General features: G+C 48.7%; 1 protein-coding gene across 1 annotated transcript in view; it reads right to left on the minus strand.

The window, feature by feature from the left end:
* Nucleotides 1-21995, minus strand: part of ttc7b (tetratricopeptide repeat domain 7B) — a 293340-nt gene that overhangs the window by 176230 nt on the left and 95115 nt on the right. Inside the window, exons 6-7 of the mRNA XM_055640228.1 lie at nucleotides 11851-11929; nucleotides 4204-4376 (exon numbers count right to left, since the gene is read on the minus strand). Coding sequence (XP_055496203.1) covers nucleotides 4204-4376; nucleotides 11851-11929 — 252 coding nt within the window. The remainder of the gene's footprint in view (nucleotides 1-4203; nucleotides 4377-11850; nucleotides 11930-21995) is intronic.

Genomic DNA, 21995 nt, shown 5'->3' on the forward strand with positions numbered 1-21995 from the left:
TATTCCCTCATCAAGCAAACTCTGTGTCGCCGAGCGTATGCCCCATGGTGTGATCAACGCACTCTCTGCCATTTATCACCAAAAATCACTGCCGTTTTTTGTGCAAACTATAACATGGATTTCATCGGCTTTACACAATCACAATTATCACCGCTGTGGATGTAAAAGGCACTTTAATTAGTTCAATCGACAGGGATCACGCATTCCTGCACTGTGCCACCTAAAACACTCCCAAGGCAAACGCGATGGGCCGTTTCAAAGCTGGGTGAAGTTTGTTTTGTTTTATTTTGTGTGAATGGAAGCAAGAGGCAGTGAAATGGAAATTAACCATTCATCCCTCAGTAATTTTGACAATGTTCCCATTTGCAAACCCACTCAAGTGCTGAGTCTCTATGTTCAACTCCAACCATTTTGTGACTTTCGTCGAAACAGGTGCTTCGGCCCACCGGGTCCGCGCCGACCAGCGATCCCTGCACACTAACACAATCCTACACACACCAGGGACAATTTTTACATTTACCAAGCCAATTAACCTACAAACCTGTACGTCTTTGGAATGTGGGAGGAAACCGGAGCACCCGGAGAAAACCCACGCAGGCCACGGGGAGAACGTACAAACTCTGTACCAACAGCAGCCGTGGTCAGGATCGGACCCGGGTCTCTGGTGCGCTAAAGCAGCAACTTTACCGCTGCGCCCCCGCACCTGCCTTACAAAGTGCTTGTGTTTGATAAAAAAGATTCTGAATGGCATCGCAATCCTGACTTAAATGTTTCTGAGTGACACAGAACAGGATCGGTTTGTTGTACACGTTATCATTTTGGTGGAATGGATCAGGCAAAAAAAAAATCAAGAGGGGGGAGAGCGTACTCAGTAAAAAGACAAAATACTGGAAACGCACAGCAGGTAGGGCAGCATCTGCGGAAAGGGAAACAGTGTGAATGAGTCAGGTTGAAGACCCTTCCTCAGAAGTCCCCACAATAGTGGGTCATAGAGTCATAGAGGGATACAGTGTGGAAACAGGCCCTTCAGCCCAACTCGCCCACACCGGCCAACAATGTCCCAGGTACACTAGTCTGTGTGTGGTCCATATTCCTCCAAACCTATCCTATCCATGTACCTGTTTCTTAAACGATGGGATAGTCCCAGCCTCAACTACCTCCTCTGGCAGTTTGTTCCATACACCCACCACCCTTTGTGTGTAGAAATTACCCCTCAGATTCCTATTAAATCTTTTCCCCTTCACCTTGAACCTATGTCCTCTGGTCCTCGATTCCCCTACTCTGGGCAAGAGACTGTGTGCATCTACCCGATCTATTCCTCTCATGATTTTATACATCTTTGTAAGATCTCTCCTCATCCTCCTGCGTTCCATGGAATAGAGACCCAGCCTATTCAACCTCTACCTGTAGCTCACACCCTCTAGTCCTGGCAATATCCTGGTAAATCTTTTCTGAACCCTTTCAAGCTTGACAATATCTTTCCTATAACATGGTGCCCAGAACTGAACACAATATTCTAAATGTGGTCTCACCAACGTCTTATACAACTGCAACATGACCTCCCAACTTCTATACTCAATACTCTGGGTAAATATGACATCTACACAACAGGTAACTTTAAGATCATCTTTAATGTACATACAGATTTGACAACATGTTAGTAGTCACTGACTCCAGTCTGCTACCGAACTGCATAGCATAGGAAGTGGGTGTTAGTATAAATGATACAGTAAGGCGGGGTTCGTGATGCTAAGCTATATATGATTGGTTGCATGCATAAACCAATCTACACTCTGACTGATGAAGGCCAAAGTGCCAAAAGCCTTTTTGACCACCATATCTACCTGTGACTCAACCTTCAGGGAACCATGCACCTGTACTCCTAGATCCCTCTGCTCTACAACACTACACAGAGGCCTACCATTTACTGTGTAGGTCCAGCCCTTGTTCGACGTCCCAGAAATCTGAAAAACCACTCACTTCTGTATCATCTTTTGTGTCTAAGAGGTTTTTAGACAGGTACACAAATATGCAGGGCACGGAGGGATACAGATCACGTGCAGGCAGAGGAGATTAGTTGGTATGAACGAACTGCAGATGCTGGTTTAAACCGAAGATAGACACAAATTGCTGGAGTAACTCAGCTTGGACAAGTAGCATCTCTGGAGAGAAGGATTGGGTGATGTTTTGGGTTGAGACCCTTCAGACTGATGCTGCTTGTCCCGCTGAGTTACTCCAGCATTTTGGCCTCATGTTTGGCACGGACATTGTGGGCTGAAGGGCCTGTTCCTGTGCTGTACTGTTCAATGCTCTATGTCCAGCAGTCTCTGCCTGTTGGCGCCTGGTACGTGGTGACTATATGTGTACTGTCTCCGTGAGGCCCACTAGTACCTGACAATCGTTGCATCCTTGTCCTTAACTGTAATTGTGCTGATGTATCATACGTCGTTACTGGATTGTATGCAAAACAAAGAATTTCACTGCTCCTGGGTTCATAGGCACATGGATAATAAATGATCATCATCATCCCAACATTACCGAGGGAGGAAGGAAGGGAGGGAGGGAGAGGGGAAAGAAGGGAGGAAGAGGAGGAGGAAGGGAGGGGGGGAGGGAGGGGGGAAGGGGGGGAGGGGGGGGGGGGGGGGAGGGAGGGAGGGAGGCGGGGAGAGAGAGGGGGGGAAGGGGGGGGGGAGGGGGGAGAGAGAAAGGGAGGGCGGGAAAGAGGGAGGGAGGGAGGGAGGGAGGGAGGGAGGAAAGAAAGGAGGGAGGGAGGAGGAGGAAGGAAGGAGGGGGGGGGGGAGGGTGAGGGACGGAGGATGTATGTTGAAGGGTTCCAGGTGAAGCAAGGATGGGCTGTAAAGGTGATTCAAGAGTTCTCCCGAGTTTTCCCCTGATTCGAACTCGGAGAATGTCCGTAGCGGGTCCGTGGGAGTGCGTGGATGTCTCGTAGCAGCTCGTGCCAGTAAAAAGTAAAACATTTTTTCATCACGAGTATTTTTTTTACTCGTGGACATTTTTCACAGTGTTGAAAAAACTTCACGAGTTTACCGAATTTCCAGAGTACCGGCCGTTACTCGTACCAGCCGCTACGAGACATCCACAAACTCCTACGGACCCGCTTACGGACATTCCCCGAGTTCGAATCAGGGGAAAACTCGGAAGAACTCTTGAAATACCTCGTACAGTGGGATAGGGGCTTGGGGATTTCATGCGCAACTAGTGGTCACCTTCACCTTCTCACATGAACACAGCACAGGAACAGGCCCACAATGTGTGTCAAACATGATGCCTAACCAAACTGATCTCCTCTGCCTGTACGTGATCCATATCCCTCCATTCCCTTCATATCCATGTGCCTATCTAAAAGCCTCCTAAACAGCACTATCGTATCTGCCTTCACCACCACCACCCTCTGTGGCAGCGCGATCCAGGCACCCACCAGCCGCAGTGTAAAAAAATGTGCCCCGTTTATCTCCATTAAACTTTCCTTCCTCAGCTTGTAGCTATGACCTCTGTTGTTGGACATTTCCACCCTGTGGAAAAGGTTCTGACTGTTTATCTTATCTATGCCTCTCATGATCATTAAAGATGCTAGTCCTTAAGCTAAAGTAGACAAAAATGCTGGAGAAACTCAGCGGGTGAGGCAGCATCTATGGAGAGAAGGAATAGGTGATGTTTCGGGTCGAGACCTTTCTTCAGACTGGTGTGGGTGGGGGGGATGGAAGAAGAAAAAAGGAAGAGGCGGAGACAGTGGGCTGTGGGAGGGCTGGGAAGGGGAGGGGAAGGGGGGAGAAAGCAAGGACTACCTGTAATTGGAGAAGTCAATGTTCATACCGCTGGGGTGTAAACTGCCCAAGCGAAATATGAGGTGCTGCTCCTCCAATTTGCGGTGGGATTCACACTGGCCATGGAGGAGGCCCAGGACAGAAAGGTCGGATTCAGAATGGGAGGGGGAGTTGAAGTGGTGAGCCACTGGGAGATCGGGTCGGTTAACACGAACTGAGCGGAGGTGTTGGGCGAAGCGATCGCCAAGCCTGCGCTTGGTCTCACCGATGTAGAGCAGTTGACAGATGAGGTCGGAGGAGGTGCTGGTGAACCACAGGCTAAGGTAAGTTAGCTACGTATGTTAGCTTCCTGTTAGATGGGGAGCAGGCGCGAGTGGTGGAAGGGTGAACCACTTGTCCACGGCCCCCAGGGATTTACCTGTCTCCTGCGTACACTTTGGGTCTCCGGCTGAGCGCGTAGTTCTTGGTGTAGCCGCCGGGGTGGAAGGATTCGTCCAGGATGGAACGCTGGGGAGGATCTTGCAGAGGATTCCAGTAACTCTCCTCACACATCCCTCGCAAGAGTATTTCAGCCAACTGCCTGGCAATGGTCTGCAAGTTAAACGCACGCACGCTAAAACATGGTCGGGATACAAAACGCATTCATTTTAGACAATAGACAATAGGTGCAGGAGTAGGCCATTCGGCCCTTTGAGCCAGCACCGCCATTCAATGTGATCATGGCTGATCATCCACAATCAGTATCCCGTTCCTGCCTTCTCCCCATATCCCCTGACTTTGCTTTCTTTAAGAGCCCCTATCTAGCTCTCTCTTGAAAGAATCCAGAGAACCTGTCCTCTGAGGCAGAGAATTCCACAGACTCACAACTCTCTGTGTGAAAAAATGTTTCCTCAAATCCGTTCTAAATGACTTACCCCTTATTCTTAAACTGTGGCCCCCTGGTTCTGGACTCAGGAACATGTTTCCTGAGTCCAGAGTCCAACATCAGGAACATGTTTCCTGCCTCTAGCGTGTCCAAACTCTTATATGCTTCAATAAAACACCTCTCATCCTTCTAAATTCCACAGTGTGCAAGCCCATTCTCTCAGCATATGACTCCATTCTCTCAGCATATGACGATCCTGCCATCCCGGGATTTAAACTTGTAAACCTACGCTGCACTCCCTCAATAGCAAGAATGTCCATCCTCAAATTTGGAGACCAAAACTGCACACAATATTCCAGGTGTGAACTCACTAGGGCCCTGTACAACTGCAGAAGGACCTCTTTGCTCCTATACTGAAGGCCAATATGCCATTCGCTTTCTTCACTGCCTATTGTACCTGCATGTTTACTTTCATTACTTTCATTTTTTAGACACAAAAAATTGGAGTAACTCAGCGGGTCAGGCAGCATCTCTGGAGAAAAGGAATAGGCGACATTTTTGGCCAAGACCCTTCTTCAGCCTGAGAGTCAGGGCAGGGGGAACCGAGAGATACAATGATGATGAAGGAAAGATGGAGCCCACAATGGTCCATTGTTGGCTGTGGGGAAGGTGATGAGTAATACAAACAGTAAAACTCAACAGGATGACAGATGACAGTCCTAACCCATTTTTGATTGAATGGAAGTTACAGACCCTTCGGCCCATCGAGTCCATGCCGACCATCAATCACCCGCTCCCACTAGTTCGATGTTATCCCACTTTCTCACCCGCTCCCTGCACGCGCAGACCAATTAACCTCCAAAACCCGCACATCTTTGGGATGTGGAAGAACGTGCAAACTTCACATAGACTGCACCCGAGGTCAGAATCGAACCTGCATATCTGGTGCTGTGAGGTGCTCTACCCGCTGTGCCACTGCGCCTTTTATTACCTCAACTAAAAGTATTCAAGGTACTAGGTTTAGGGCAGCACGGCGGCGCAGTGGTAGAGTTGCTGCCTCACAGCGCCAGAGATCCAGGTTCGATCCCGATTACGGGTGTTGTCTGTGCGGAGTTTGTACGTTCACCCTGTGACCTGCGTGGGTTTTCTCCGGGTGCTCTGGTTTCCTCCCACACTCCAAAGACGTACAGGTTTGTAGGTTAATTGGGTTCGGTAAAATTGTAAAATTGTCCCTCGTGTGTGGGATGGTGATCGCTGGTCGGCGCGGCCTCAGTGGGCCGAAGGGCCTGGATCTCCAAAGACTAAAGTCAGGATCAAACCCGGGTCTCTGGCGCTGTGAGGCGGCAACTCTACTGCTGCGTCACCGTGCCTATCACATCAACCGCCCCCTGTGGGAAGATAGACATCTCGGTACCTTTATAACGCAGAGCTGGAGCACAAAGGATGCTTGTAAATCCAGCAACATCTGTGATTGAAAAAAAATGTTAAAAAAACACTGCTCCTGACTACAGGGCAATTAAATAGCTGGGCCAGAGCAAGAATCAGGAGTGTAAAAATCGATCCGAGAGGAAAAAAAATGAAAGCACAGAGCGCTGATAATTAAGACTGCTCTATCTGTGAGACACCCACACCGTGTATATTTAACTGCACATCTACTGCTGGAAACAGGGTTCCTGCAAGCAACAATGACTCAGCCTCCAGTTCCCCCACACGTCCCATCACAGGAGGCACCTTGTGCCAAAATATCTAATATCAGATTGCTTAAGAAAACTGCAAGTGATACAAGGCTTTTACTTGCCATCGACTCACCCTGGGCTAGCTTAGAATGCCGAGTGTTTATAAAACTTTGGAAGCTCCTGTCCTGCAGGGTGGGAGATCAGGCTAAGCAGTCACTGTGGCACAGCGGTAGAGTTGCTGCCTTACATCAAAATGAGACCCGGGTTCGATCCTGACTACGGGCGCTGTCTGTATGGAGTTTGTACGTTCTCCCCGTGATCTGCATGGGTTTTCTCCGAGATCTTCGGATTCCTCCCACACTCCAAAGATGTACAGGTTTGTAGGTTAATTGGCTTGTTTAATTGGCTTGATAAAAATGTTAAATTGTCCATGTTGGCGATATGCAGAGTACTGCCCTGCCGACTACAAAATTCAGAAGGTTCAGAAGGACTAGATCACGAAAAACAATTAAAAGGGCTTGAAGATATTGAACATATTGGTGGAGGGCCATGGGAGAGTGAGGGGGGACTGTGGGAGAGGGAGGGGGGAAGGGGGAGTCGGGGGAAATCCAGCGGCGACCAGAAAGACGCTACGACTCTTTGGGCGACTGAAGAGACGACTCACGACCATTCAGCCGACACCCTGGCAACATGTCGCGGGGTGAAGCCTGTATGGTCATGAGTAGTCACCCACCTTGTTCTAGCCGCCGTTGGATTCTCAACATGTTGACATTTTCGGCGACCTACTGCAACTATGACAGGTGCGGACAAGTCTCCGAAAATATCGTAAATAGCCTGTCCCACTGACGCGACCTTTCAGCGACTGTCTTCGACTTTCAAGCTCGAGGGCACCGCCTGGAAACAGCGGCCTACCTACCTGCAGCGATGCGCGGCCTTTCCTGAGCTGGATCGACCGGAGCTCCAGCAGCGGCGGGACAGTGCTGGAACATCGCGGGGCTGGCGATGCCTTACCGGGGGCCCGTCTGGAGCCCGGAGTGCTGGACCTGCTGCCGACATCCTGGAGCTGCGGTTTGCAGAGCTCCCAACGCGGGCGGCGCTGATCAACAACGCGGGGTAAAAAACAGCTGCCCAGTGCCACGGACAAGAGCTTTAGACTCCGCGAGGTGGGGGCGGCGAAGGGAGAGAAGGGCCGAGAGGAGGAGAGAAGCTCAGAGAACGGGGTTCGGCGTCGGCGTTCCACCAGCCCGGCGTGAGGGCCGGAACATCGGGGGGGGGCGGCGACTGCGGGTGCTAAGAAGGCCCCGACCACTTTTAATAACGGATTCAGATGGCTATATCAGTGGGACCAAGCGGATGTTGTGGACTTTATGTGTTTGTGCCGAACAAATTTTTAATTTTTAATTCAATTTCAATTTGATTTTCCCGGTGTTTTATTATTTATTTTTAATTATTTATTTTTATTATTTTTTCTTGTGATTTTTTTTCCCACGATACTGCCTAAAGAAAAATTCTTTAGTTGTCTCAAATGGAGACATGCAATAAGCAGCAATACAATATTGGAGGATACAGCACCTACATATTGACATTTTCGGCGACCTCTGCGACCCCGGGGGTCATGAAAAATATCGTAAATATTCTCCACTGACGCGACCTTTCAGCGACTGTCTTCGACTTTCAAGCTCGAGGGCACTCGCCTGGAAAACCTCGAGCTGGATCGACCGTCAGCGATGTAACCGTGAGCTGGTTTGACCGGCCGCATACACAGCACTTCTGGCAAAGGGGGGGGGAGCCTTGTCTGAAATTCCCCACCCACAATGAACCCCATAGCCCCGGTCAGTCCTTTGAGAGAAGGGTTTCGGCCCGAAACGTTGCCTATTTCCTTCGGGGGGGGGATGCTGCTGCACCCGCTGAGTTTGGAGACAGCTTTTAAGTGCCAGACAACTTTTAATAAAGTTCAGCGGGCATTTAAATTACTGGTTGGTTTTCCTTGGTTCTCAAAACTCCTATGAGTCAATTAAAATACCCGGTCAGTGAAGGAGATTGCCTACGGCTGCCCTCGACTGCCTATAACTACATAGCGACCCCATTCGACTGCACCATGAGTTCAAAAGAGGCATGCCGACCAATTTTACTCGCGGAAAATTTTTCAACATGCTGAAAAACTTTCCTTGACCAAACTGAGGCCGTCAGTATGCGGGAACTTCCCTCGAGCATGAAGGACAGCTCCAGTGACCTCATAGGACCTACTAGGGCCACGTGTCGACCATGCTGCGAGTTTGAGTTGAGGGGAAACTCTTCTAAACTCGCAGATTAGGTCGCCGCAGTGGGACATGCCCTTTAGTGGGACAGCCCCTTGAGGGGAGAGACCGTGGGAACCGGGGGAGAGGTGAGGGGCCTGTCCCACTTCGGCGATTTTTTCGGCAAATGTCGGCGACTGGGCCCCCTGGTGACAATGTCTACGACAACCTACCACCTGGTCGATGTCAAGCTACAGCACGCTACCGACAACCGACGACCCATTGGGACGTCCACCTACGACCACACCTACAGCAACCTATGACACCCGCGACAAGCAACGACCTTGTTGTCGACAACTGAAGACAGCTGAAGGCAATTCAGTCGCCGGCACTTGTCGCCGGTTGACGTAGGTAGCTGCCAATGGAATTCACCAAAGTCAGCACCAGGTGACAACCAACGTCGCCTGGCGACAAACCTGGGTCACCCTGGCGACAACCCTGGCGACAACCTACGACAGACAACACCTTCAACAGGAGGACAAGCTACGTCAAGCACACAGTCGCCGAAAAGTTTCAAACATTTCAAAACCCAGCGGCGACCAGAAAAACGTTACGACTCTTTAGGCGACTTGAGGAGACGACTCACGACCATACAGGAGTCACCGCGCCACCATGTGGCGACAACCAAAAAAAATTGCCTAAGTGGGACTGGGGGTTGAGTGAGGACTGTGACGGGGAACCGGGGAAGAGTGAGGGGGAACCGTGGGAGACTGCAGCCTCTATCAAGGACTCCACATCCTTCCTGTATTGGAGGGGCCAGAAAATGGGATAACATAGAACTAGCGTGAATGGGTGATCGCTGGTCGGCATGGGCTCGGTGGGCCAAAGGGTACCTACGCTGTATCTCTAAATTAAAGCTGGAGTTTAGAAGGATGAGAGGGGATCTCATTGAATCATATAAGATTGTTAAGGGCTTGGGCATGCTAGAGGCAGGAAACATGTTGGGGGAGTCCGGAACCAGGGGCCACAGTTTAAGAATAAGGGGTAAGCCATTTAGAACGGAGACGAGGAAACACTTTTTCCCACAGAGAGTTGTGAGTCTGTGAAACATAGAAACATAGAAATTAGGTGCAGGAGTAGGCCATTCGGCCCTTCGAGCCTGCACCGCCATTCAATATGATCATGGCTGATCATCCAACTCAGTATCCCGTACCTGCCTTCTCTCCATACCCTCTGATCCCCTTAGCCACAAGGGCCACATCTAACTCCCTCTTAAATATAACCAATGAACTGGCCTCGACTACCCTCTGCGGCAGAGAGTTCCAGAGATTCACCATTCTCTGTGCGAAAAAAGTTCTTCTTATCTTGGTTTTAAAGGATTTCCCCCTTATCCTTAAGCTGTGATCCCTTGTCCTGGACTTCCCCAACATCGGGAGCAATCTTCCTGCATCTAGCCTGTCCAACCCCTTAAGAATTTTGTACGTTTCTATAAGATCCCCTCTCAATCTCCTAAATTCTAGAGAGTATAAACCAAGTCTATCCAGTCTTTCTTCATAAGACAGTCCTGACATCCCAGGAATCAGTCTGGTGAACCTTCTCTGCACTCCCTCTATGGCAATAATGTCCTTCCTCAGATTTGGAGACCAAAACTGTACGCAATACTCCAGGTGTGGTCTCACCAAGACCCTGTACAACTGCAGTAGAACCTCCCTGCTCCTATACTCAAATCCTTTTGCTATGAAATTCTCTGCCTCAGAGGACGGTGGAGGCAGGTTCTCTGGATACTTTCAAGAGAGAGCTAGATAGGACTCTTAAAGATAGTGGAGTTAGGGGATATGGGGAGAAGGCAGGAACGGGGTACTGATTGTGGATGATCAGCCATGATCTCATTGAATGGCGGTGCTGGCTCGAAGGGCCGAATGGCCTACTCCTGCACCTATTGTCTATTGTCTATAAAGGGAATTCTTGAATTTTCAATGCGACCATTTAACGAAGTGTCAATGCGCACAGCCTGTGATACACTGCTGAGTTAATAATGCTTTACAAAAAGAGCACGAGGCTTCCCAATGGGTGACAAAGAACATGACTACAGCAATTTCTCATCGTTGATAATTGTTATTTGTTTCAACCTTGTGGAGATGAACACTTGGACTGCGAGCAGCATCATTCCTACATTGCGTTTCAGTGACAGGCTTAAGGAATATTAGGGTGTGGGTGGAGAATTGCGCTGTGCCGTCATTGTGCTAAAACACCACACATTCATCCCTTTTAGTTTAGTTACCGAGGTACAGTGAAAAGCTTTTGTTGCGTGCATGCTAACCAGTCTTGCGGAAATAAAAGACAATATGTGATTACAATCGAGCCGTCCACAGTGTATAGATACCGGATAAAGGGAATAACGTTTAGTGCAAGGTAAAGTCCGATTAAAGACAGTCTGAGGGACTCCAGTGAGATGGATGGGAAGTCAGGACTGCACTCTAGTTGGTGATAGGATGGTTCAGTTGCCTGATAGCAGCCGGGAAGAAACTGTTGCTGAATCTGGAGGCAGACAAAAATGCTGGAGAAACTCAGAGGGTGAAGCAGCATCTGTGGAGCGAAGGAATAGGTGACGTTTCGGGTCGAGACCCGAAACGTCACCTATTCCTTCACTCCACAGATGCTGCCTCACCCGCTGAGTTTCTCCAGCATTTTTTTCTGCCCTACATTTTTTCCAGCATCTGCAGTTCTTTCTTAAACACTGAATCTGGAGGTGTGCCTTTCCACACTTCTGTACCTCTTGCCTGACGGGGGGATAGGAGGAGAGGGAGTGAGTGGGGTGAGACTCGTCCTTGATTATGCTGCGGGCCTTGGAGGCTGGTGGCCTTTTCTTTGGCTAATCCATACACAACATCAATGGTTTCATATCACCTGCCCACTCTACCCTATTAACAATGTCCCACTGTACGAGGTAATTCAAGAGCACTCCCGAGTTTAAATTGTTAAAATATATTTCCGACTTTTCCAGTGAACTGGAATTTATTATAGACAATAGACAATAGGTGCAGGAGTAGGCCATTCGGCACTTCGAGCCAGCACCACCATTCAATGTGATCAAGGCTGATCATCCCCAATCAGTACCCCGTTCCTGCCTTCTCCCCATATCCCCTGACTCCGCTGTCCTTAAGAGCCCTGTCTAGCTCTCTCTTGAAAGTATCCAGAGAAGCAGCAAGGATGGCCACGACCCAGCCCAAAACACCGGCACCCTCACTCCCCCCTCCTCCCACTGCGTAGCACGTCAGGTCACCCACCATTCGCAAATTCTGCGTGGTCCTCGTTTCCACGGCTCTCAAGATTTCCCGAAAGCGAGTAACTCCCCTGGTCAGGTTTCTGTGGAATTAAGAAAAATTAACAAGATTTTTTTTTTTTTTAAATGAAGAAATGAACAGGAATAGGTTTGATTCTAACTATGAGCACAGCAGACAAAATGCGTAGGAAGGAACTGCAGATGCTGGTTTAAACCGAAGATAGACACAAAACGCTGGAGTAACTCAGCGGGACAGGCAACATCTCTGGAGAGAAGGAATGGGTGGCGTTTCGGGTCAACACCCTTCTTCAGACTCCAGGTAGAGTTGGTCGGCACGGTGGCGCAGCGGTTGCGCCAGTGACCTGGGTTCGATCGTGTCCTCGGGTGCTTTCTGCACGGCGTTTGCACGTTCTCCCTGTGACCGCGTGGGTTTTCTCCAGGCGCTCTGGTTTCCTCCCACACTCCAAAGACGTACAGGTTTTTAGGTTAATTGGCTTCTGTACATTGTCTCTAGGGCGTAGGATAGAACTAGTGTATCGGTGATCGCTGGTTGGCATGGACACGGCTAGCCGACAGGGTCTGTTTCCACACTGTATCTCTAAAACTAAAACTAACTACCGATCAACAAAACACAGTAGCTCGAAGAACAAAGCCAGATTTTGGAAGGGGGATCAGGTTAATATATTTGCACTAAATATTTAATATGTTAGCAGTGCCCATGCGACAGCACAAAGACTTTACAGAGTTATCGTTTAATTTTTTTTAATTTACAGATACAGCGTGGAAACAGGCCCTTCAGCCCACCGAGTCTGTGCCGACCTGCGATCCCTGCACACTAACCATCACTATCCCACACACACTAGGGACAATTTACAATTCTGCCAAGCCAATTAACCTACAGACTTGTACGTCTTTGGGATGTGGGAGGAAACCGGAGCTTCCTGGAGAAAACCCACGCAGATCACGGGGGGGAACGTACAAACTCCGTAGAGACAAGCACCCGAAGTCAGGATCGAACCCGAGTCTCTGGCGCTGTGAGGCAGCAACTCTACCGCTGCGCCACTGTGCCGCCCTGTTGGCCATGTTGCAATGACAACAGATGGTCTCTTGAGGCAAGGAATGATAATTGAAGGCTGTAGCAGATGCTTGTACTTCAGGGGAATCAAGGTTTAGGGGAACCAAGGAGGAGGACAATCAAACATCAGCTCAGCTCTAACCCGCTGGAAGGTGGAAGATGCCACCGGCCTCCATATGAACCTTGCCGGCTGGCATTTCTTATGCTGATTAACACAAATTCTATGTCCGAACAATATGCTTAAATTTATCAATTAAATGGTGCATCTTTTAATAGGAATATTTAATTAGAGTAATGTGAGTAGTTTTGGGGCCCGTATCTGAGGAAGGATGTGCTGGTGTTGGAGAGGGTCTAGCGGAGATTTAAGTGAATGATCCCAGGAATGATTGGGTTAATGAACGATGAGCGGTAGACAACACCGGGCCTGTACTCACTGGAGTTTGGAAGATTGAGGGGGAACCTCATTGAAACATAACGAATAGTAAAAGGCCTAATTAGAGTGAATGTGGAGAGGATGTTTCCACTAGTGGGAGAGTCGAGGACCAGAGACCATTACCTCAGAATAAAGGGATGTACCCTGAGGAAGATGAGAAGGAATTTCTTTAGTCAGAGGGTGGTGAATCTGTGAAATTTATTGCTGTGGAGGCCAAGTCAATGGATATTTTTAAGGTAGAGATTGACTGATTCTTGATTAGTTATGGCCCTGTCCCACCCTACGAGTTCATTCCAAGAGCTCTCCCGAGTTTAAAAAAAAATCATATTTAGTGGTAAGCACGGAGAATGAGCGTAGCGGGTACGTTGGAGCTCGGGGACGTCTCTTAGCGGCTCGTAACGCTAACAGCAAGTACTCGGGAAGACTCGTTAACGGCAGGTAAGACTCGAGAAGATTTTTCAACATGTTGAAAAATGTCCATGAGAGCCCCGAGTACCGACGAGCGGCCATTACCGTAAATCTCCGAGTTTGAATCAGGGCAAACTCGGGAGAGCTTTTGGAATGAACTCGTACCGTGGGACAGGGAAGATGAGAAGGAATTTCTTTAGTCAGAGGGTGGTGAATCTGTGAAATTCATTGCACAGATAGCTGTGGAGGCCAAGTCAATTGATATTTTTAAGGTGGAGATTGACAGATTCTTGATTAGTTATGGCCCTGTCCCACCTATTAAGGGTGTCAGGGGATACAGGGAGAAGGCGGGAGAATTGGGTCAAGAGGTGAAGATAATTCAGCAATGGTTGAATGTCAGAGTACGCTTGATGGGCCAAATCCTAGAACTTATGAATACCTTAATGACGATTTGTACATGAAGAAACAGGGAACTGCAGGTGCTGGAATCTTGAGGGCAACACAAAGTGCTGAAGAAACTCAGTGGGCCAGGCAGCATCGGTGGAGGGAATGGACAGATGATGTTTCGGGTTGGAACTCTTCTTCAGACATATTGGAGTGGGGGTGGGGTGGGGAGAAAGCGATCACCGCTCAGCCTCCTGAGCACCACGTAATGGCAACGTCTACCCTTGTGGTGTGGAAGGGGAGGTGGACAAAAATGCTCGGAGAAACCCAGCGGGTGAGGCAGCATCTATGGAGCGAAGGAATAGGTGACGTTTCGGGTCTCGACCCGAAACGTCACCTATTCCTTCGCTCCATAGATGCTGCCTCACCCGCTGGGTTTCTCCAGCATTTTTGTCTACCGTCGATTTTTCCAGCATCTGCAGTTCTTTCTTAAACATGTATGAATGGGAGAGTCTTTATTTACAATTGATCTACTTATTGTGCCTTCGTTGCAAACAGAAGCAAGCAGATGTTAACTGTAGCCTCGGGCAAACGCACAGGCTCAGAGGTATTTGTTGGGCGCTCCCTTTAGACAGCGTCTACTGAAAGGAATGTCATTGCTAAGTCATGTATAGAGCCATGTATAGCAAAGATCCTATAGCGAGCAAGAGAGTCCACTCGACAAAAAATATGTACTACAGCCATGGGCAGATTCATGGGTAATTTTCGGCCCCATTTCCGTAACCGTCTTCCGTCTCCGCACCAAAGATCCCATAGGATACTACTGCGGAGACGGAAGCCGTTTACGGAAACATCCTCGTAATAATTAAAGTTATTTGGTAAAAATCTTCTCATTTTCAGAATTTAAATTTATTAACACAAACTGTTCCCCCGCAACGTTGATTACACTGCGAGTCTGGTCGGGTCCGGTTACGGAAATGGTTGAAAAAAAGGCCCACGTTCTGCTCCGTGCGTACTACACGTCAGCCCATTGCATTTAGCAGGAGTGATCTATCTTGCTCCGCTGTAGGATCTTTGATGTATGGAGCCATATGGAGACACAAGACACTGCATGTACAGAGATGTTGATTAAAACAGCAGAGAGCTGGAGGAACTCAGCGGGCCAGGCAGAATCTGCGGAGGGAATGGACACACCACGTTTCGGATCTGAAGAAGGGTACCAGCATGAAACGTCGTCAGTCCATTCCCTCCCAAAGATTCTGCCATCAAACCAGCTACCACCATCCTTCCAGCCGCAGCAGTGAATGGCCAACTTCCTCCCCGTTCCCTGTGCCCCACCCGGACTCACACCCATTCCTTCCTCCCTCCCCCCCCCCCCCCCCCCCCCCCCTCGTCCACTTATATTCCTTCCTCTGACTACACAATTGGCACAATAGACAATAGGTGTAAGAGTAGGCCATTCGGCCCTTTCGAGTCAGCACCGCCATTCAATGTGATCATGACAGATCATCCACAATCAGTACCCTGTTCCTGCCTTCTCCCAATATCGCCTGACTCCTCTATTTTTAAGAGCCCTATCTAGCTCTCTCTTGAAAGTATCCAGGGGAGACAAAAATGCTGCAGAAACTCAGCGGGTGAGGTAGCATCTATGGAGTGAAGGCAAAAGGCGACATTTCGGGTCGAGACCAGTCTCGACCAAAAACGTTGCGTTTTTCCTTCGCTCCATAGATGCTGCCTCGCCCACTGAGTTTCTCCATATTTTTGTTTACCTTCGATTTTCCAGCATCCGCAGTTCCTTCTTAAACAGAGAATCCAGAGATACCTTTTGTCTTTTTATCTCTGGCCTTTGCCCAACCATCCGCCTCCCACACGTATCCACCTATCACTCAGCAGGCTTTGTCCTGCTCGTCCTCTCTCCCAGCATTCATTCCCCCCCCCTCCCCCCCCTGCCGGGATGGCACAGTGGCATAGCGGGAGAGTTGTTGCCTGACAGCTCCAGAGATCCTGACTAAGGGTGCTGTCCGTACAGAGTTTGCTCATTCTCCTAGTGACCGTGTGGGGTTTCTCCAGGATCTCCGGTCTCCACCCAGATCCCAAAGACATGCAAGTCTATAGGATAATTGACTTAAGAGCCTGTCCCACTTGCATGCGACTGTATGCGTTTGGCGCGACCAAACGGAAGCGGAGTTCGCGCTAAGTTCGCGGTAAGTACGCGCTAAGTTCGCGGTAAGTACGCGCTAAGTTCGCGCGTGACGTAATTTACGCCATACTCACCAATCAGCTGGGCAGGCCGACTCTATTTGGACGTCGCACGGCGTCAGTTGGTGACGTCATCGCTCAACGCCACGCGCTAGGCCTATGTCATCAAGATGCTGCGTACATCGTCAAGACGTTGCGTACGCCCTCAATGTGCCTGCAGGCCGACAGGCCGTTGGTGCGCGGAATATTCGGACAGTGCGTGATTTTCGTAGCCCCGCGCGATGTCGGCACCAGCCCCGCACAACTCCATACGCCTCCGCGCTTGGAAGTGGGACCGGCCCCGCGCGGCCCGTACGCCTCAAGCGACCACGTTTGGTCGCGCCAGACGCATGCAATCGCATGCAAGTGGGACAGGCTCTTTATGTAAATTGTCCCTAGTATGGAGAATCAAACTAGTGAATGGGGGATGGCGTGGAGTCGGCAGGCTGGAAACCTGTTTCCACACTGTATCTCCACATTAAACTAAACTAAATTAAACAATGTGGTCAAAAAGGCTTTTGGCACTTTGGCCTTCATCAGTCAGAGTACAGAGTATAGAAGTTTGGAAGAAGTCTGAAGAAGGGTCTCGACCTGAAATGTCACCTATTCCTTCGCACCATAGATGATGCCTCACCCACTGAGTTTCACCAGCATTTTTGTCTACCTTTGATTTTTCCAGCATCTGCAGTTCTTAAACATAGAGTTGGGAGGTCATGTTGCAGTTGTCTAAGACGTTGCTGAGACCGCATTTCGAATATTGTGTTCAGTTCTGGGCACAATGTTAGAGGAAAGACATTGTCAAGCTTGAAATGGTTCAGAGAAGATTTACGAGGATGTTGCCAGGACTAGAGGGTGTGAGCTATAGGGAGAGGTTGAGTAGGCTGGGTCTTTATTCCATGGAGCCCAGGAGGATGAGGGGGTGATCTTATGGAGGTGAATAAAATCATGAGAGGAATAGATCGGGTGGATGCACAGAGTCTTTTGGCCAGAGTAGGGGAATCGAGGACCAGAGGACATGGGTTCAAGGTGAAGGGGAAAAGATTTATTAGGAATCTGAGTGGTAACATTTTCACTCAAAGGGTGGTGGGTGTATAGAACAAGCTGCCAGATGAGTTAGTTGAGGCAGGGACTATCCCAACGTTTAAGAAACAGTTAGACAAGGTACATGGATAGGACAGGTTTGGAGGGATATGAGGCAGGTGGGACTAGTGTAGCTGGGACATGTCGGCCGGTGTGGGCAAGGTGGGCCGAAGGGCCTGTTTCCACACTGTGTCACTCTATGACTAAACTAATCAGTCTGAAAAAGGGTCCCTACCCGAAACCTATTCATGATCTACAAGGATGCTGCCTGACCCGCTGAGTTACTCCAGCGCTCTGTGTCTTATAATGTTACCAGTCAGAACACAGATTCAATAACAAATTTAAATAACAAAGTTAACATCAAAGTGACTTGGACGTGCAGTCTTGTGAATTCATCATATTCACAGCGAGAACAAAATATTACCATTGTATTGTAAATGGAGTATTAGATTGGCCCTGTACAAACATTTACATTTCTGTAACGTGCAATTTCTCCATTGAGTTAACAGAGCCTACCATTTAGGAAGATGAATGTCAATATTATGATCAAACTGAGAAATGAAAAGTGGCTCATGGTTTCAGTGTGTTCTTTAGTCGAAAGCTCCAGCCAAATATTACAATGTGGAGGCTTGTACGGAGAGGCTGCTGTGTGAGTGAGACTGATCTCTGTCATGGAGAAACTCTGCAGAGATGCTCCATCATTGTGCGGCACGGTGGTGCAGCGGCAGAGTTGCTGCCTTACAGCGCTCACAGCGCCGGAGGCCCGGGTTCGATCCCGTCTACGGGTGCTGTCTGGGCGGAGTTTGTACGTTCTCCCCGTGACATGCGTGGGTTTTCTCCGAGATCTTTGTTTTCCCCCCAAATCTCCAAAGACAGGTTTGTAGGTCAATTAACTCAGTATAAATGTAAATTGTACCTAGTGTGTGTAGGATAGTGTTAATGTGCGGGGATCGCTGGTCAATGCGGACTCGGTAAGCCGAAGGGCCTGTCAGGACCTAGTTGGTGTTAGGATGGTTCAGTTGCCTGATAACAGCTGGGAGATAGATAGATAGATGGACAGACAGACGGAGACAGACAGGGACAGACAGTCAGACAGTCAGACAGGCAGAGACAGACACAGTCAGAGACAGATAGTCAGACAGTCAGAGACCGACACAGTCAGACAGACAGACAGATACAGACAGTCGGACAGACAGAGACAGACAGTCAGACATACATACATGCAGACAGACAGGCAGTCAGACAGACAGACAGGCAGACAGACAGATAACATTATTGTTATATGTGACAAATCACAGTGAAATTCTTTGCTTGACTACCTTGCTACGGTAAGCAAACAGTCACCCATAAAGGCTGCTTACAAAGTTACAAATGCCCCCGCGCCAGTTCCCCCTTTGTTCTTCGCCCTTTCCCCCCCCTCTTACAGTGCCCCCCACGCAGGATCCTCCGTTGTTCGTTCCCTCGGCAGCAGGCGCCCTCACTCCCACGTGATCCGTCCTCGTCGGCCGGTGCCTTCATTGACCGCCACGCCGACCTCTCCGTTGACGCCGCCGGGTGGTGTCCGGCCGCCTCCGTGGAGGTGTACATTCCACGTTGCCTGTCAACATGCAGCTCTATATAATTTTGCAAATGCCCATCGGTAAGAAAACAATCCTTTAAATGCATCTGCAGCTTGTTAGCAAGGCAACTGACTTCAGTATTGACTGAAAAAAACACTGTGAAAGCCAGCCGATGTATATTCAGTGTTATCTTATTACCGTGACAGGCATTGAGACTATTTACCAACAAGTTGCACGATCCTTATTGCTCCAACTGTTAGACTTTAGAGATTTAATCGCAAAATATTGAGGCACTTTGCGAAATGCGCAGAAGCATCCCAAGGTTCCTGAACCATCAGGTTCCTGAACCAACCTCATCTGAAACTAAAGTAGTCAAAAATGCTGGAGAAACTCAGCGGGTGAGGCAGCATCTATGGAGCGAAGGAAATAGGCGGCATTTCGGGTCAAAACCCTTCTTCAGACTGATGTTGGAGTTGAAGTGCTGAGCTCGGGTTGGTTAGTGCGAACCAAGCGGTGGTGTTGGGCAAAGCGATCTGAGACTAATGTGAGGAGATGTTTCTTCTCCGAGGGAAAGGTGAACCAAGAGAACCCACACTGCCAAAAGCATTTAAATGCAAATCATTACAAATGTGGAATTGGAGGAACAGCACCTCATATTTCGCTTGGGCAGCTTACACCCCAGCGGTATGTACACTGAATTCTCTCATTTGAAGCGACTTCTACAAACACTCCCCTCCCCTCATGACCCTTCCCCCACCCTAGTCCTTTAACCAGTTCCAGCTACACATTTATTCTTCAGGAAAATAAGATGCTGCCAAGTGCCTCCGAATCATACTTAAAACCACAGACACTCATCCTTGTGGCCATCATGCCCCCCAGCAGGCAAGAGGTATAGAAGTATGAAGACGCACACCTCCAGATCCAGGGACAGTTTATTTCCAGCTGTTATCAGGTGACTGAACCATCCTATTCTCACCAGCTAGAGAGCAGTCCTGAGCTACTATCTACCTCTATGGAGATGCTTGGGCTATCTTTGATCGGACTTTACTGGACTTTATCTTGCACTAAACGTCATTCCCTTATCATGTATCTGTACACTGTAAATGGCTCAATTGTAATCGTGTGTTGTCTTTCCGCTGACTGGTTAAGCCGCAACAAAAGCTTTTCACTGTACCTCGGTACACGTGACAATAAACTAGACTGTCACTGAACTGTGTAGGAAAGAACTGCAGATGCTGGTTTAGATCGAAGGTACACACAAAATGCTGGAGTAACTCAGGCAGTCTCTCTGGAGAGCCTCTTTGGAGACGCTCGGATTATCTTTGATCAGACTTTACTGGACTTTATCTTGCACGAAACATTATTCGAGCTGCCCACAGTGTATATGTACACTGTGGGCGGCTCGATTGTAATCATGTAGTCTTTTCGCTGACTGAGAAGCGGGCAACAAAAAAGTGTTTTCTTGTATCTCTTCAGCTGTACACGTGACAATAGACTAAACTAAAATGAACAGTGTTTCCAAACGGGACCAGGAGCTGGCCAGCTACTCTTATTGAATAAGTCTGACAGGTAAACCCATAAAGTCTGAAGAAGGGTCTCGACCTGAAACGTCAGCTATTCCTTTTTTCTCCAAAGATGCTGCCTGTCCCACTGAGTTACTCCAGCTTTTTGTATCTATCTTCGGTTTAAAGGCAGTTCCTTCCTACACAAACCCATAAAGGTGGTGGGGTGGATTCACTCAAGGTCTAGTCGCACCCTGGTCACTCCCTCTTCTCCCCTCTCCAATTGGGCAACAGGCATAGGGGTCTGAATACGCACACCTCCAGATTCAGGGGGAGTTTTTTCCCTGCTGTTATCAGGCAACTGAACCATCTCACCACAACCAGAGAGCAATGCTGGACTACTGTCTATCTCTTTGGACTATCCCTGATTGGACTATCCCAGACAGGAAACAAAGAGTAGGGATTAACGGGTCCCTTTCAGAATGGCAGGCAGTGACTAGTGGAGTACCGCAAGGCTCGGTGCTGGGGCCGCAGCTATTTACAATATACATCAATGATTTGGATGAGGGATTCAAAGTAACATTAGCAAATTTGCAGATGACACAAAGCTGGGTGGTAGTGTGAACTGTGAGGAGGATGCTTTGAGAATGCAGGGTGACTTGGACAGGTTGGAAAGTGGGCAGATGCATGGCAGATGAAGTTTAATGCAGATAAATGTGAGGTTATCCACCTTGGTAGCAAAAACAGGAAGGCAGATTACCATCTAAATGGCGTCATGTTGGGAAAAGGGGAATTACAACGGGATCTGGGGGTCCTTGTACATCAGTCTATGAAAGTAAGCATGCAGGTACAGAAGTCAGTGAAGTAATCGAATGGCATGTTGGCCTTTATAACAAGAGGAATCAAATATAGGAACAAAGAGGTCCTTTGCAGTTGTACAGAGCCCTAGTGAGACCACACTTGGAGTATTGTGTGCAGTTTTGGTCCCCTAATTTGATTAGAACGGAGACAAGGAAACTCAGAGAATTTCCACAGACTCACCACTCTCTGTGGGTAAAAGTGTATCCTCGTCTCCTTTCTAAATGGCTTACTCCTTATTCTTAAACTGTGGCCCCTGGTTCTGGACTCCCCCAAAGTCGGGAACAAATTTCCTGCCTCTAGCGTGTCCAAACCCTTGACAATCTTATATGTTTCAATGAGATACCCTCTCATCCTTCTAAACTCCAGAGTGTACAAGCACAGCTGCTCCATTCTCTCAGCATATGACAGTCCCGCCATCCCGGGAATTAACCTTGTAAACCTACGCTGCACTCCCTCAATAGCAAGAATGTCCTTCCTCAAATTAGGGGACCAAAACTGCACACAATACTCCAAGTGTGGTCTCACTAGGGCTCTGTACAACTGCAGAAGGACCTCTTTGCTCCTATATTCGATTCCTCTTGTTATAAAGGCCAACAATTACAACTGAAA

The sequence above is a fragment of the Leucoraja erinacea genome, chromosome 9, assembly GCF_028641065.1.
Source record: "Leucoraja erinacea ecotype New England chromosome 9, Leri_hhj_1, whole genome shotgun sequence".
Lineage (NCBI taxonomy): Eukaryota > Metazoa > Chordata > Chondrichthyes > Rajiformes > Rajidae > Leucoraja > Leucoraja erinaceus.